This window comes from Quercus robur, chromosome 2 (assembly GCF_932294415.1).
Source record: "Quercus robur chromosome 2, dhQueRobu3.1, whole genome shotgun sequence".
NCBI classification, from domain to species: domain Eukaryota; kingdom Viridiplantae; phylum Streptophyta; class Magnoliopsida; order Fagales; family Fagaceae; genus Quercus; species Quercus robur.
Genome location: NC_065535.1, coordinates 1,572,725 through 1,587,965, shown reverse-complemented (window position 1 = coordinate 1,587,965; position 15,241 = coordinate 1,572,725). Strand labels below are relative to the sequence as shown.

The 15,241-nt window shown below is 35.7% G+C and overlaps 1 protein-coding gene across 1 annotated transcript; it reads right to left on the bottom strand.

Moving 5' to 3' along the window:
• Nucleotides 1-2,406: 2,406 nt before the first annotated feature.
• LOC126708774 (glycine dehydrogenase (decarboxylating) 1, mitochondrial-like) lies at nt 2,407-14,709 on the bottom strand. The gene is made up of 7 exons (XM_050408711.1): nt 14,644-14,709; nt 13,723-13,841; nt 13,081-13,276; nt 3,821-3,898; nt 3,615-3,740; nt 3,420-3,526; nt 2,407-2,772 (listed from the first exon to the last, which is right to left on the bottom strand). Exons 2-6 carry the CDS (start codon nt 13,785-13,787, stop codon nt 3,422-3,424), a joined length of 570 nt encoding a protein of 189 aa, XP_050264668.1. The 5' UTR covers nt 13,788-13,841; nt 14,644-14,709; the 3' UTR covers nt 2,407-2,772; nt 3,420-3,421.
• Nucleotides 14,710-15,241: the final 532 nt, after the last annotated feature.

Sequence of the window (15,241 nt, the reverse complement as noted above, 5' to 3'; positions counted from 1 at the left end):
CAATGGTGGAGCCGTGGGTGGTGAAGGGGTGGGTTTACTGGTATGGGTTTGCCATGGGTCCAGGTCTGCGTTTGCCTCCATGGGTTGATTTTTTTTTTTTTTTTTTTTTTTGGTCGAAGAGGGTGGTGTTGATGGTCGGAGAGGGTGGGGTTGTGGTAGTTGTTGAACAAAAAGAATGAGAGAGAGAATAAATAATGTGTTGTATTGTAAATGATGGTGATTAGTTATAAAAAAAACAAAATGATGCTATAGATAAAATACTTGTTTGGGGAAAATTTATTTTATTAAAAATAATTTTATGGAAAACAACTTGATTTATTGTATTTGATCAAAAAAAATGTTGATATATATAAAATATTTGTTCAGGGTAAACTATTTTATTAAAAACATTTTTTTTTTATTTTATGGAAAACAACTTGATTAATTTTTATTAGTGTAGTTCTGGTAGTGGTGATGGCAATAATGATCGTAATGGTGGTACTGCAATGACATGACAGCATCCAAGGTTGTGGTGGAATTGGTAGAGCAGCAGTATGACAACATCCAAGGTGGCGGTGGTTCTGATTGTATAGAGGAATTAGAATGGAAGTGACGAGAGAATGAATACTATGAGGAACCAAAGGTTTATACATTTGTTCAAGTCTCGTCTCAAAGTGAATATTCTGACATTTAGACATTTTAGTGTGTATGGTTACTATGTCATGGGACTTCAACCATAAAAGTTGCAAATACCACCACAACCTTGGATGCTGTCATGTTACTAATTATTATAATTTCACCACCGGGCCTTGTAGCCCAAGTGGTACCCGGTTTACTATGAAGCCGTTAGCTCGGGGGTTCGAGCCTTTGCACCCGCATAAACAATTACCTAGCAAAAAAAAAAAAATTATTATTATAATTTCAAAATTAACAAATTAAACACTTAAAACTTAACACGGTAAACTATAGGCATGGGGTCAGGATCTCCCAAGATCAAATCCCACCACCCTAATAGTTTTCAAATTATTAAAATAAAAAAAAAAGTAATTGCCAAATATATAACCATTTCAGATAGACATATTTAGAACAATTACATCAGCTGGTGGAAAATTATGTAAAATTGTGCAAAATGGAAAAAGATGATCCTTTTACACAACATGAGCAAAAAAAAAACCTACATCAGTTTGGGTAAACTTGTATATAAATGCAAGTTGCTACAGTACCTGTGCAAATATGCACAAGTATTGTAGCACTCCTATCTATTATTTTAATGTTTTTTTTTAAGTATTATTTTAATGTTACATTGGCATAATATAAAAACCATTTTTTTCACACTTTTTCTCCCTCCTCTCACTGAGAGGCACCCATGCAGACCAGTTTGTTCCTCCCTGTTTCATTCTTGAGTTAATCCTCTCATCTTCTCTCTTCCGCTAGTTCTTTTCAACTCTTGCTCATTGTCATCATCACCGGAAATTATGGGATCGGTTTGGAGTTTTTGCAGCACCGTGAGGAGGGCGAATCAATCCGAACTGCCACCGATTTTGAGCTTCATCACCTTTTCGCGGATTTTCTTTATCGTCATCAGGATTCTGAGATTCTGGTCGAAACACACTGAAGCGACATGACGATACAATGAACAAGTGCTTCGCTAATCAACCTTTGCAGCCGCAACAGAGGAGGATCAACCTTCGGAACCCACTGTAGTGACGAGGCGATGAACGAGTGCTTCATCGGAGCTAAATTCTTAAGGATTGTGCGGTGGTGGTTTGGGTCTGTGAGAGAGAGAGAGAGAGAGAGCTGTTCTAATGGAAAATCTTAAGGTTTGTGTGATTGTGGTTTGGGTCTGTGAGAGAGAGTTTCTAAGATAGATGGGTTTAGGTTTCGGTGCTTTCAAATTGAGTCTGTGAGAGAAAAGCGATGAGAGAGAATAACAAAAAATGATAAAAGAACGAATATTTTAATGAATAAATGTATAGAACAGATAAACTGATGTACGTATTTTGTAAAAATGAGTATAAAATAGAAAAAGTAACCTTTTATTTTGTATATATAAGGCAAATTTGCATCAACATATGTAAATGCTCACAAGGGCATAAAGTGCAGAAGTGAAGCTTGGGCTTCAAGATAATCCTACGTTTGGTAAAGAGGAGTTGAGTTTGGACACAGTCCACTCCCGAGTTTTTTTAACAACATTTTTTAAAGAAAAAATTTGCCGTTTTTGGTCACAAGTCATTCTTTCCTTATAGAATATTTTATCATACCAGAGCCTATTGGCAGAGGATCCTAATAGATTCAGCCACAAACAGCTACCGTTCATTTAAACACTTCCTCTTTTTATTCTAATTAAAAACTCTGGATTCAAAGCAGTAGGTTTGTATCTCATCCACGCCAATTCTTGGCTTTGGGAGCTATGAATTACAAGTAGCATTAACATAGGTTGAGCATTTAGCTTCTGCTTAATATTGGCAAAGACCCAAAAGAGGAGGGAGAATGATGTAAATTACAATTACAACACTTTGGGTTGCAATCAGAAACAATTGTTATTAAAACAGCGGATCATTATCAATATGGTATTAGGAAAATGAAAGTCACCAGCTGTGAAGGACTTTAATGAAGGAAACATTTATATACAATGAGAGGGAGATGTGAACGGTTTCATAGAGAAACATTGCAGCAAGAAGCATGATGAGGAAGACTTGGCAGTGGCTGCCGCTGTGCTTGTTCAACAACATGTGATGCTGGGAGAAGGGTGACAAGGTTGCAGTCACCATGCACATACAATATCCACACGCCCTGATATAACGGTGCAAAAGGTTTGTCACAATTTGTAGCATTTTGCATCTTGCAAATAATCATGGACTAAGTAGGGTAGATCTTGTATCAATGATTAAAATGCATGTGGTGCTTGAATGAGAGTAATATTGCAACTATTAATTGATAAAAGAAACTGTTAAGTTCCTCAATTATAGACAACAGATCAACCTGCAAGAACAATGGTTTATTTGAAAAGCAAGCAATTAAGAGATGGGGTATCAAGGCAACGATATAACATCCAAAACTATAAGGCAACGATATGGATAACAGTAGTAGGCCAGAACTTCACAACACAAAGCCCAGCAGCTGGGAAAGCTGCATATTCCCGAGAAAATGGTTTTGTCCATGCATCTCCAATGAGCAAGAACAATGGATGGGGAGCTCCCTGCATAATATGTTTTTAGATAATTGCTTTAAAGGTTCACAACTGGATTATTTTTAAACATGTGTCCATAACTGTGCAAGGACAACAACCACAACTTTATCCCAAAATTTTTCAGGTCGGTAATGGATCCTCAATAGACTAGTCAAAGTTGGGACACATGAATTCCTGAGCAAGGACAGCAATCAATTTAACAATATCTTATGTGAATAGCCAAAGTGAGCAAAAAGAATAGTCATTTCACCTTCAGGACATTGTTGTGGACCACTGGACCTCTGCTTTTCCATTCTCAATCTGAGCAATCTGTTCTCTAATGGAAATAAGAGCATCACAAAACCTGTCTATCTCGGCCTGCAGATAATTTTAAATTTACTCAAAACAGAAAAAAGAAACAAGATGAGGAGGGTTCGTTACGTGGAAGGACTCACAAATGGCATACCTTGCTTTCACTTTCAGTGGGTTCAATCACAAGTGTGCCCGGAACAGGCCAAGACATTGTAGGTCCTTGAAACCCAAAGTCCATTAAACGCTTGGCAACATCTTCAGGCTCTAACCCAGCAGTCTTCTGCAGCAATAATTGGTTACAATTGCTCCCAAAAATGGAAACGGTAGGCAAATTAAAAACCTAGAATTGAACAAATCTACCTTGAATCCTCTTAAACCAACAATGAATTCGTGGGCAACTGTTCCATTTTCACCACGTAAAAGAATGGGGTAATAGTTCTGCAAAAAGGCAAAGCAAAATACGGAAGCAACATTAGGAACACCAGCACAAACATCATTGAGACTTCAGCTTCAGAAGGGAGAAACATCAGTAAGACCACGAACCCGTTGTGCAATGGATTTAAGGCCTTCAGGTCCATGATAAACAACATACATAGCGGCGATATTTGCATGCAATGCCTTGATAAAACAGGACAGAAATTCACACTGGAAAACCAGCTCCTTGAACACTAAGAAACCTATTTCAGAATTTGGCCAAGCAAAAAAAATTAGCTGGAACACAGTTACATAATTCATAATTGTCAAAAACATAATGATTCACAAGATTTTCAAATAACCATATAAGCAGCTCTATTAAACTGATTAGAAAAGTAATAAAACAGCAATAACAACCAAGCCTTAGACCCAAATATTTGGGGTCAGCTATAAATCCTCCAGAGACTAATCAGTGTTAGAAATACTATAGTACCAGAGCAGTGCAAATATTGCTTGTTGCCTTATCCCTACAGATATGCTTCTCCCTTGTCTGCATCGCCATTCACATGCTGGCTACCCTAAAAAACCAACACTTACACCAATGATTCTTCCTAGCATCATCCTCTTGTACTCTTGTGATGTGGCCAAAAACGCAGCATGAGGACCCCCACACCCCAAACCTCTGAGCAGAACAAACAACAATATCAGGCCACAATTCATCTGGTGGCTTCAACAATGCTAATAGATCCAACGCCATCACAACCTTGACCCCATGACCATGAGCGTTCTTAATAAACTCTGGAAGTATTTGAAATTTGTATTCTCCTACCCTCCTTCAAGCAAATAATTGTGCATGCTTTCTTCTATTTATTATTGTTATGCTTTAAATGTTAGGCTTTAAATTTGTTGTTTATCAGAAAGGAGCTTGACCACTGTGATTTGAGAGATGGACCTTGCGGCACTATCCTTCAAAGGGTTCAAGATCAAGGTCAAAGGAAAATATGTTGGACCATAGCAATGCTTTCTGCGATGGAATACAATGCTAGCAAGGAATAATGTTGTGAATGACGAATTGCCATTAGAAGTTCTTGTTTACACATTATGAGAGCATCTACATAATAGGAATCTTCTTCGAGCTGTATCCAATTGGAAGAATGGCTATGAGGTGCCACTTTTTACAGCTCGAATAAGATTTCTACTACGTACGTGCTCCAATACTGTATAAACAAGAACTTGTAATTACAATTCATCATCCACAACGTTAATCTTTGCCAGCATATACTCCATTGCCTAAAGCATTGCAATAGCCCAACATATTTTCCTCGGGCCTTAATCTCGAGCCCTTCGAAAGATACCGCCACAAGGTCCATCACTCAAATCGCAGTGGTCATGGTCCATTCTGATAAACAACAAATTTAAAGGCTATCATTTTAAACATAACAATAATAATTGTGATTGTTGATAATTGAAACATTATAACCATTTTCATATTGATTGTTTATAATTGTAATTGTTTATAATGGTACGCTGAAACATTTTCATATTGATTTGCATAGCAACTTTATACAACAGTCAAGGTAACTAATGCTCCGAACATGAATAAGTCAAACAAACAACAGAAATTAAATGGCCAATAAGCCTCCTTTTTATCATTAATCACAGACTCAATTTCTAAGCTCCAAGCACTAATAACAAAAGTTACCCAATGATGAAATAAGCATTTTTCTTCAGTCAGATATAAGTTCTCAAAGTTCATTGCAAGAGAATGATTAGCCAATTGCCATCAAAGTCAAGCTATGAAAAACAGAAAATCCCTTAATAAAGAACTTAATAACAAAGCATAATCGAAGGCAAAAGATTTACTAGATGAACAGATTCATCTTAAACCAACTTAAGTAACTTCCTGAGAATAACATCATTCCCATGACGTAGCATAAAAGAGAAATAAACAATAGTGCAATCAATCAAATAGAAGAAAGCATGCACAATTATTTGCTTGGAGGAGGCTAGGAAAATTGAACACAAATTTCAAATGCTTCTAGAGTGCTCTCGTTAACCAGGTTTGGATCTAAATAACAGCCAGAAACATGAGAAAAGCCCACATTATCAATTATAATTTCAGAGGAAATAAATTTAAAAGTAAGATTTATCTCTGTTGAGCCTCCCCTTAATTGAGAAAATAAGTTACAAATAATAGTACATCAATAATGCACAGTGGAAAGTTGAAACTTATTAAAGTAAAATAATTGGGAGCAGGCAAAAATGAGATGGAAGGGGTAAGCCCTAGGCAAGCAGGTAAGAAAAATTACAAATATATAAACAGAAAAAACAGGAGAAGAACAAGAACTAATGATAAAGAGCCATACCATAAGCCCGCCCAAAAAGCCATCAAATAAAACCCAGTTCCAGCTATCAAAGTATGAAAACTGTAAACCCTGCCTTCGCTAGCCCAACTGAAGTTCGAGTAAAAAAAGTGCAATCTTCACGGTAGGCCCTCTAGGCATCTCACTCAATACCTTGCGAAATATCTTTTCTCTCACTTGGGTTTTTCCTAAGGTTCAATTATTTAAAACCCAAAAAAAAAAAAAGAGTAAAAAGTAAAAAGAAGAGACATTTCCATTCTAGCTGCTATAATTTAGGTGGAATGTAACTTTAAAAAAAAAAAGTATGGTGTTCTAAAGACAAAAAAGCAAAGAACCTAACATAGCACAAACTGCTACTATCATTTAGTAGCATAAGGAGAGTAGTATCATACCTATGCTGGCCTAACTGACTAATCAAGTGACCCAACAACCAGCTATGTTCCTAAGAAAACAGTGAACTTAAACACATACAAAAGTTATCAACACATTTGATAACTATACCATCATTATTAGCAATATTCTTTAGGAAGGGACATCTCTTTAAACAGCCCCTAAAATGAATTAATCGAATAAAAACAACTCAACAAGAATCATCAAATATTACACAAAACAGTCAACACTCCCAATTATCATCTAAAACCACCTTATATCTCCATGCAAGCCACCTGCTTGCCCCAATTCAACAGCCCACAACAAACAGAGAGAGAGAAAGTACCTTAAGTCTAACTCAAACAAGTTCACTTGCTTTGTTCACACGACAGATCAAAAAGGCCCAAAAAACGCCTATTCTTTTTATTACCTGTGGTCAAAACAACACACCAAAAAGCCTTCTTTTTTTATATCACCTGTGTTCCGAAACAAGAAGCACCTATCCTGTACGGGTTTCAAACTTGAGGGCAGAAAATGATACTTGGAGACGGCTTTCAATGCTGAATAAAATTAAAACAGGATCAAAATTGATTAAAGAAGAGAACAAAGAACAAAAGTAAAATAGTTAGGGTTTCTATGTTTTTTTAGTTAGGGTTTCATAGTATGAATCTTTGCGTTTATTTGATTTTAACATTTGATTTCCGTAACAAATGAAACCAACGAGACGAACAAAAAAGAAAGATGAGAAACAGAGAACAATTACCTTACTGACTCAGTGAAGATTACACAGCGGCGGGGTGAGGACTAAACACCGGCAGTAGCTATGGAGAGAGGAGTGGACAGCGGCGGCGGCGCTAGGCATTGGAGGCGGAGAGGGGAGTGGGCAACGGCATTGGAGGTGGCTAGGGTTTGGACTTTGGGTTTGAAAAAACGGTTTAGAGTTAAGACTTTATAGAGAGTGAGACTGTGAGAGTTTGAGAGAGCCAAGTAGAGAACTGACTGAATAGGTGAGGAAGAGTGAAAAGAGGAGGAGGCGTGAATGGCAAGCCATGACCATCTGAACTCTGTCTCTTAAGTGAAAACTGAAGAGTGAAGAGATTCCTGAGAGGAAGTGAGAGACATCAGATCTTTCCCATTTAGTTCTCACCGTTAGATTGGCTCTTCATCTTGGATTATAACCGTTGATTTAGAATGGGTTATTGTGCCACTGCAATCGCCGAATCGGTCTTATCATGCTCAGTTTTACACTCATCAATACCGTTGATTTTAAATTTAAATTTGAGATGAACGGCTGATATGCATGTTGAAATGGTGTGTAAGAAAAAGTTGTTTTGAGTCTCGGGCTGGCATTGCGGGGCATGGGCTGTCCCAGGCATGTGATGTCAAATCCTAGGCAGTATTTTTTTTTTATAAATAATTCGGTGGTTCGGTTGTGTAGCTCCAGGCTTCCAGCTGGCTTCAAAGTTGGTGCAAAAGCTTTAATTTCAACAATAAATGCATTTATATATGGTTGAGGATTCATTTATAATACTAATAATCCAAAGATAATCTAGATTTAAAATTGTATAAAATATTTATATTTGATTATTCACTTCTTTTTATTCTATTACAATGAATTTTTTTTTTCACCATTATAATCGAATTCTATCAAATATAAACAATCATCCCTTAATAAAACTCCCGCCACTCAAATAAAAATATATCCACATTACTTAAATACTGACATTATTAGCTTTGAGTCCAAATCTTCTATTTTATCAATTGTGTTTCACTCTATCCTCTACTAATAAAACTTGAACAGCTGGCCTCTCCCATTAGAATAAAAAGAATCTCTATGACAGTAGACAATAAAACTTTGAGAAAAAAATAAGAATACAATGAGACAATAGAGAAAAAAGTCTAAATAAAAAACTAAAACTACGACAAGAGACAAAACTCAAAAGAGTTCTTATTAATGTCAGAAGATTGATGAAGTGAGTCACAATTGATGAAACAAAAAATTTGGACTCATTAACCTTATCTCTCCCTTTCTCACTGTCTATCCATCTTAAATAAATAATAATTATGATAATAATAAACTTCCATTACTGTATTCATTCAAATCAATTGTGATGGATGCTTCTTTACTGTTGAAATTACATGATTTTCAATCAGCCATAATCCTTTTGCTAAAAAAAAAAGGCGAAAAACTCATTTTTGTCCCTACATTTTCACGCGATTCCCACTTTGGTCCCTAAGTTTTTTTTTTACCACTTTTAGTCACTATTTAGAAAAACGCCTTCTGTTTTAGTCCTTTCCGTCAGTGCCGTTAGGGCAAAATCCTAGGTGGCAGACGGAAAACCCTATTAGCTGACATGGCGCCGATGTGGCGTTGATGTGGCGATTAAGTGGCATTTTTATATGCCACATCAGCATTTTAAAATAAATTAAAATTTAGTTATTATTTAATTATTTAAATAATAATTAATAATTAACATAAATTTTTTTTTCTTTTCATTATTTTGTTGGAATATCATCTTTGTGTTCTTCGTTTTCTTACCGTTCATATTCTTCATGTTTTTAGTAAATTAATTCCTAGTTCTTGTCTTTTCTTTTCTTTGCCTTTCCAGTACGTTCTTTGTAACCAAACAAATCGAAATTCAGAACTTAGATCAAACAATAATCAACATACACCAACCAAAATCTAGAAATCAACATACACCCACCAAAATTGAAAACCCAGAAATCAACATACACCAACAATCAAACCCAGAAACAGATCTGCACATTCAAAAATTTTAACCCAACATACACCCATTAAAATCAAAAGACCTGCATCCTCTTTGTTCACAAAATCAACACCAATCTCCAAGTTGGAAACCCACCAATCCATCGAAACACAAAATCAAATCCAACTTGAAAACCCACCGATCTCCACCATCCTCCAAATCCCACCATTCTCTCAAACCCAGCCTTTGAATCATAACCCACAAATTTGCCACAGATCAGTGCACCAATCTGCCACAAATCCACAAACCCAGATCAGCAAAACTCACAAACCCACAACAACCCAGGCCAAGAAAATCAACCCACAACAACCCAGGCAAAAGAACTTGAGAGGATCTTGTTTCTCCAACCTGAGCCTCAGATCGGCTTTGGCTTGGCTAATCTCTTCCACTTCGTCCCACGCCACTTTGCACTCGTCCGATCTCCCGTCCTCACCGCACACCTCCTTCGCTTCTATCACCTTCTTCTCTATCATCTCCGCCAGCCACTGCTCTTTCCTCTGCGTCCCTATGAATTTCGGCGCCACCGCCATCGCCTTCACCGTCAAACCCTTCTTAGCCTCACCCATCCGTACCAGTACTGATACCTTCGAAAACAACAAAGCCTCCGATCTCGGCGACAACGACGAGCCTCCTCCTCGTACTGTGAGAGGACAACAACCAACGACCCTTGTCCCTGCCGCTAAACACGCCATCTTGGTGGTCTTCGATCGATCTCTACAATGGAAGCGTGAACAACAGTTTTAACTTTTAAAAAAAGTGTCTCTCTCTCCGTGATCTCTCTCTTGTTTTCTTCGTGCTTTTTCTATTTTCTATTTGTTTGTTTGTTTTGTAGAATTTGTTGTGTCTCTCTGATCTCTAACCAGGGTTACTGTTTTGTTTGGTGAGCTAATTAAAGTGATTAGTGAGTTTGTGGCTGTGGGTTGATTTTCTTGGCCTGGGGAATTTCTGGCTTTGGTTAGTTTTTTTTTTTTTTAAATAATTTCTGGGTTTGTGTTCTTGGATCTGGGTTTGTGTTCTTATTGTTCTTGTTCAAGGCACACTTAGATCTCAATTCATAAGATTTTTAGTTTTTAATTATGTTTTTAAATTTTTTTATTTAGTTAAAATTAATAAATTAATTTTTTTAATTTAGATGCTGATGTGGCATTAAAAAATATTTTTTATTATTAATTTAGACCACGTGGACATTAGTTTATTATTATTTAACTTTGCCGTTTGCCACGTCTGCAATATCCGTTTCAGATGTAACGGCAGGGACTAAAATGGAAGCGTTTTTCAGGAGAGGAACTAAAAGCGGTAAAAAAAAAACTTAGGGACTAAAACGGAATCGGCTGAAAATGTAGGGACCAAAATGTGTTTTTCGCCAAAAAAAAATAGTCCTTTTGCTAAAAGCGACCATTTTATTATTTAAAATTCAAATCTTTCTTTAGATTTAACTCTTTGAGTCTTTTTTTTTTTTAATTTTATAGATGATTGTACAAAATGAAAAACAATTTTACCCTCAGAGTTACAATTACTTGAATTTTTGAATTTTCATCCATTCAACAAAACCTTGATGTATCCACATATGCCTTTATGGAGTCTATCAAACAAGGTTGGGTGTTTAACACCTTCCTAATTTAATAACTAACTTTGAATTTGAACATCCACATAAAGGAGTTAAAAGTGGCTTAAAGAATTAAAACAAGTGGTAACTCATCACTAAATTGCCACTATAACATGTACATATATGCAGTAAAGTCTTTCTATTTGTTTACAAAGTAGTAAACCTTCATCTTCATGCTTATTACAAATAAGGTTATATTTTTCTTTTAATTCACGAGTATTTTGACATCTCACAAATATTGACTGAAATGCAAAATCCAAAGTGCAAACTCAATTTAAAAAAAAAAAAAAAAAAAAAAAAAGGGTGTTGCTGAGTGTAAGGGTTCGTTTGGTACATGTGTTTAAAAACTGAAAATTATTGTTTAAAAATTTTTGTAGAAATACGTATGGATAAAAAAGTGTGTGGAAATACGTGAAATGTTGTTTAAAAACTAAAAATTGTTGTTTGGAAACACTCACCAACACCCCCTAAGCCATTGTGCTGAGCAGCTTTCATACAAAATTTCCTACACATCATATTGCCAGCTATAGTCAACCGCTCTTAACGCAACTCTCTCCAGCCAAATAGTATTCATGAAAACTTAGATAGAAGAAAAATGAAGAGGCAAGATTAAGGTACACCTGGGTTAACCATATAATGTCATAAAAACTGATGCAAAAATATCAAATCCATCTCCAAGCCCCATGTAGAAGCATCACAGCAACAGCATAGCTTTCCTCCGCTCCCGTTTAGCAATAAATCGATCAGAATATGTGCACCAAGTCATAGGCAAATCTTCTTATGTCAATGAATGCAGAAAATATAAAACAAAAAATCTACCAAAAAAATGATACAATAACAAGAATAAAAAACTGGAGCTAATACTTGGGAATCTTTAGTAATTTCCAGAGCATGTTTCAGTAAGGTATCAGTTGCAATTAACTGACATGTGGCTCAAAAAAGAAAAGTTCAGAACAATTATGCCAAATGTTTAATAGCACGAATCAGTTGCTACCAAAAATATGACTTTTTCATATTTTTCAAAATCGATTCATGATGAATTGATGAAATTGGTAGAGAAACTTTACTCATAGCCCTCTCTCTCAACAACCCCAACATTAATTGGGCTGTTACAATCAGGTCGTCTCGCACAAATTTTTTTTTCTCAGAGAGGATTAGATGGTACATAATCTAGTTCTATAGTCTCAGTACTATTGCCACTGTCATTACTAGAAGTGTAAAAACAGTGGCACTAGTCCAAAATTTATTCCATTACTAGTAAGTGTCTCAACATTTAGAAAGGATACGTCCAGAAAAGCACAAATGACTGCAAAAGATAAGAACAAGATGTCAAGAAGATCATAGAAAGTTGGAATTACATTGTAATGTTGATATGTATACATGAATAAGTCAAACAAACAACATTCTGAGCTCCAAGCACAAATAACAAAAGCTACTCAATGAGATAATAAGCATTTTTCTTCAATCAGATATAAGTTCTTGAAAATTCATTGCAAGAGAAATGATTAGCCAATTGCCAACAAGGTCAAGCTATGAAAAACTAAAAATCTCTTACTAATGAACTTAATAACAAAGCATAATCAAAGGCAGAAGTTTTACCCTATCAACAGATTCATCTTAAACCAACCTAAGTAACTTCCTGAGGCTAACATCATTCCCATGAAGTCGCAAAAAAGAGAAATAAACAATAGGGCAAACAATCAAATAGAAGAAAGCATGCACAACTATTTGCTTGGAGGAAGCTAGGAGAATTGAACACAAATTTCAAATACTTCCAGAGTGTTCTCGTTAACCAGGTTTGGATTTGATCAACAGCCAAAACGTGAGAAAAGCCCACGGTATCAATTATAGTTTCCGAGGCAATAAATTTAAAAGTAACATTTATCTCTGTTGAGCCTCCCCTTAATTGAGAAAATAAGTTAAAAATACAAGTACATCAACAGTGCACAGTGGAAAGTTGGAACTTTAAGTAAAATAATCAGAAGCAGGCAAAAACGAGTTGGAAGGGGTAAGCCCTAGGCAAACAAGTAAGAAAAATTACAAATAAATAAAGAGAAAAAACAAAAGGGATGAACAAGAACTAATAATAAAGAGCCATACCATAAGCCCGCCCAAAAAGCCATCAAGTAAAACCCGGTTCCAGCTATCAAAGTATGAATGAACTGTAAACCCTGCCTTTGCTAGTAGCCCAACTGAAGTGATCACCATTATTAGGAAATAAAAAATAAACCCAGTCAAGCTTGTGAACCCCATAATTCCAGCAATGACCCCGCCAATAATTGACAGAAAAGTCTGGCTGCACAAAAATGTAAATACTTAGATTCTACCTACAAGAAAAAAATTTAGAAATGATTTTTTACTTCATATATTATTGCATTTTAGAATGTCCTGAGGCACCACAACCAGGAAAGTTCAAATCTGCCATATGATACACCCAACAAGCCTTATATTAAAACTCAATGGGTACAGTACACAATTGTCCCCTCCATCATTTATTAAGTCACGCCTTAACGTTATTAAAGCCTCATATTTTTATAAACGAAATTAATGAATTCAAACACGAAATAAGGCCTTAGTTCCCCCTGTAACAATATTGTGTATTGGCCTATTCCTCAAACTACAAACTAAAAACATAAAATTTAATCAACCACCATCCAAAAGTATTCGACACCCCTGTGTAATGTATAGTCTATAATTCAGTCAATTAGACTAGTTCCACTTCATCAAAGGTTAAAAACAAACCTGTAATAGATAGTCTTCATATTACTTTGAAGATGCTCAGCATTGAAGGTTGGCATGCTATCCATGGCCTTGCTTGATTTTTTTCTCTGCTGCAATTGAATCTTTATGTCCCGCCACACCTACTTTGAGAAAGATATTAATCAATTATTCGTGATTGTAAATGAACCTTCAACAAACTTTTGGGACATTTTTAAATATATAGCAGAGAAGTAACGAATAAATGTTCTATGGAGCACTCCTAATTGTTTCTAAATCACATAGTTGAATAATTTATACCGAGAAGGACAATGCTTTCAATATCTCGAGTACAATATTTCAATACAAAAATGAACCTATTCATTCATAGCAAAATGAACATATGTGAGTCTTAATAAATTGGGTAAAACTTAGCTACAGTTCCTTAGATGTTGTAGCTTCGATTCGACTATGTAACTGACAAAGCTGATTGACTATTAATCAGTGCAACACATATAGTTTTGTAAAGATAATTAAATTCAACAATGTGGTTTATTGGTCAATGTAACTACATGGTTTAATTTATTTGGATATCCAAATAACCTAAAATACAGTAATTAAGGAACTGTACCCAAGTTTTGTTGATCCAAAACTTTGGGGTCTCGGTTATGGATTCACAACAGAGTAATCAAAATTGACCACATGAATTTATATTCAAAATCAAATTCTGTGCTAAACCATATTGGTTCTAATTTTCTAAGTTGTTAATATTATAATGCATGAACTGCACATAACCAGCTAAAATAAATTACACCCTACGATCCCCAAAAAAAAAAATCATATACAAAATTTATACACATAAATCCGTCAAAATCGAGGGACAAACAAAAAAAAAAAATCAGAAGAATCAGAGAAAAAGAGGTCGGCATCGATGAGAAATTGAACGAGAATGGAGAGGAAGAATACCGATAATCTGGTGGCAAAACGGCGACGTAAAAGGTTTGCTTTGCTAGTTGCTACCTCTGCCTCTGGCTATTGGCTATTTCCAAATTGTTCATTGTTTTAGCTACGTGTCACTACAGGATTGGCTGACTTATGAACCCAGTGGAATGAATCAATCAATCTTATTTAATCAGAGCCCAGAAGGCGTAGAAGCATAGAAATCTCCGCTGAATGGACTTTGAGTCACTGGGCCGTTTCCGCTCACTTTAAAAGGCCTAATTTTGGGCTTGACAAAATTTTCAAGAGTAAAGCCCATAATAGTGAAAATGGATGATGTTTAGAATTTTCCTTATTATGCGGTAGGAAAAAAAAAATCCTATTCAGCAGCAAGGAAAATTGAAACCTCTCTAATTTAGCATGCCTTTTCTACCCAAAAAAAAAAAAAAAAAACCCTACGATGAACGGAGTTGATGATTTTAAAGTAGAATAACAAGATCCACAAGGAGGGTAGGTTAGAAAAGGAGAGAATATAAGCAATATGTGTATTAGTGTATGATACTTATAGTTTGTGGTGAGATATTTATAGTTTGTGGTGAGACACTTGGGTTATTGTTGTTTGAGG

What these genes read in the sequence shown, in the direction of transcription:
- LOC126708774 (XM_050408711.1), bottom strand. Translation starts at nt 13,787, where the DNA reads ATGGATAGCATGCCAACCTTCAATGCTGAGCATCTTCAAAGTAATATG. An exon ending in GCTTTTTGGGCGGGCTTATG is followed by an intron (nt 3,899 to 13,080) that starts GTATGGCTCTTT and finishes GCCTTTTTGCAG; the next exon opens with AACTATTACCCCATTCTTTT. An exon ending in TTGGTTTAAGAGGATTCAAG is followed by an intron (nt 3,741 to 3,820) that starts GTAGATTTGTTC and finishes TTATTGCTGCAG; the next exon opens with AAGACTGCTGGGTTAGAGCC.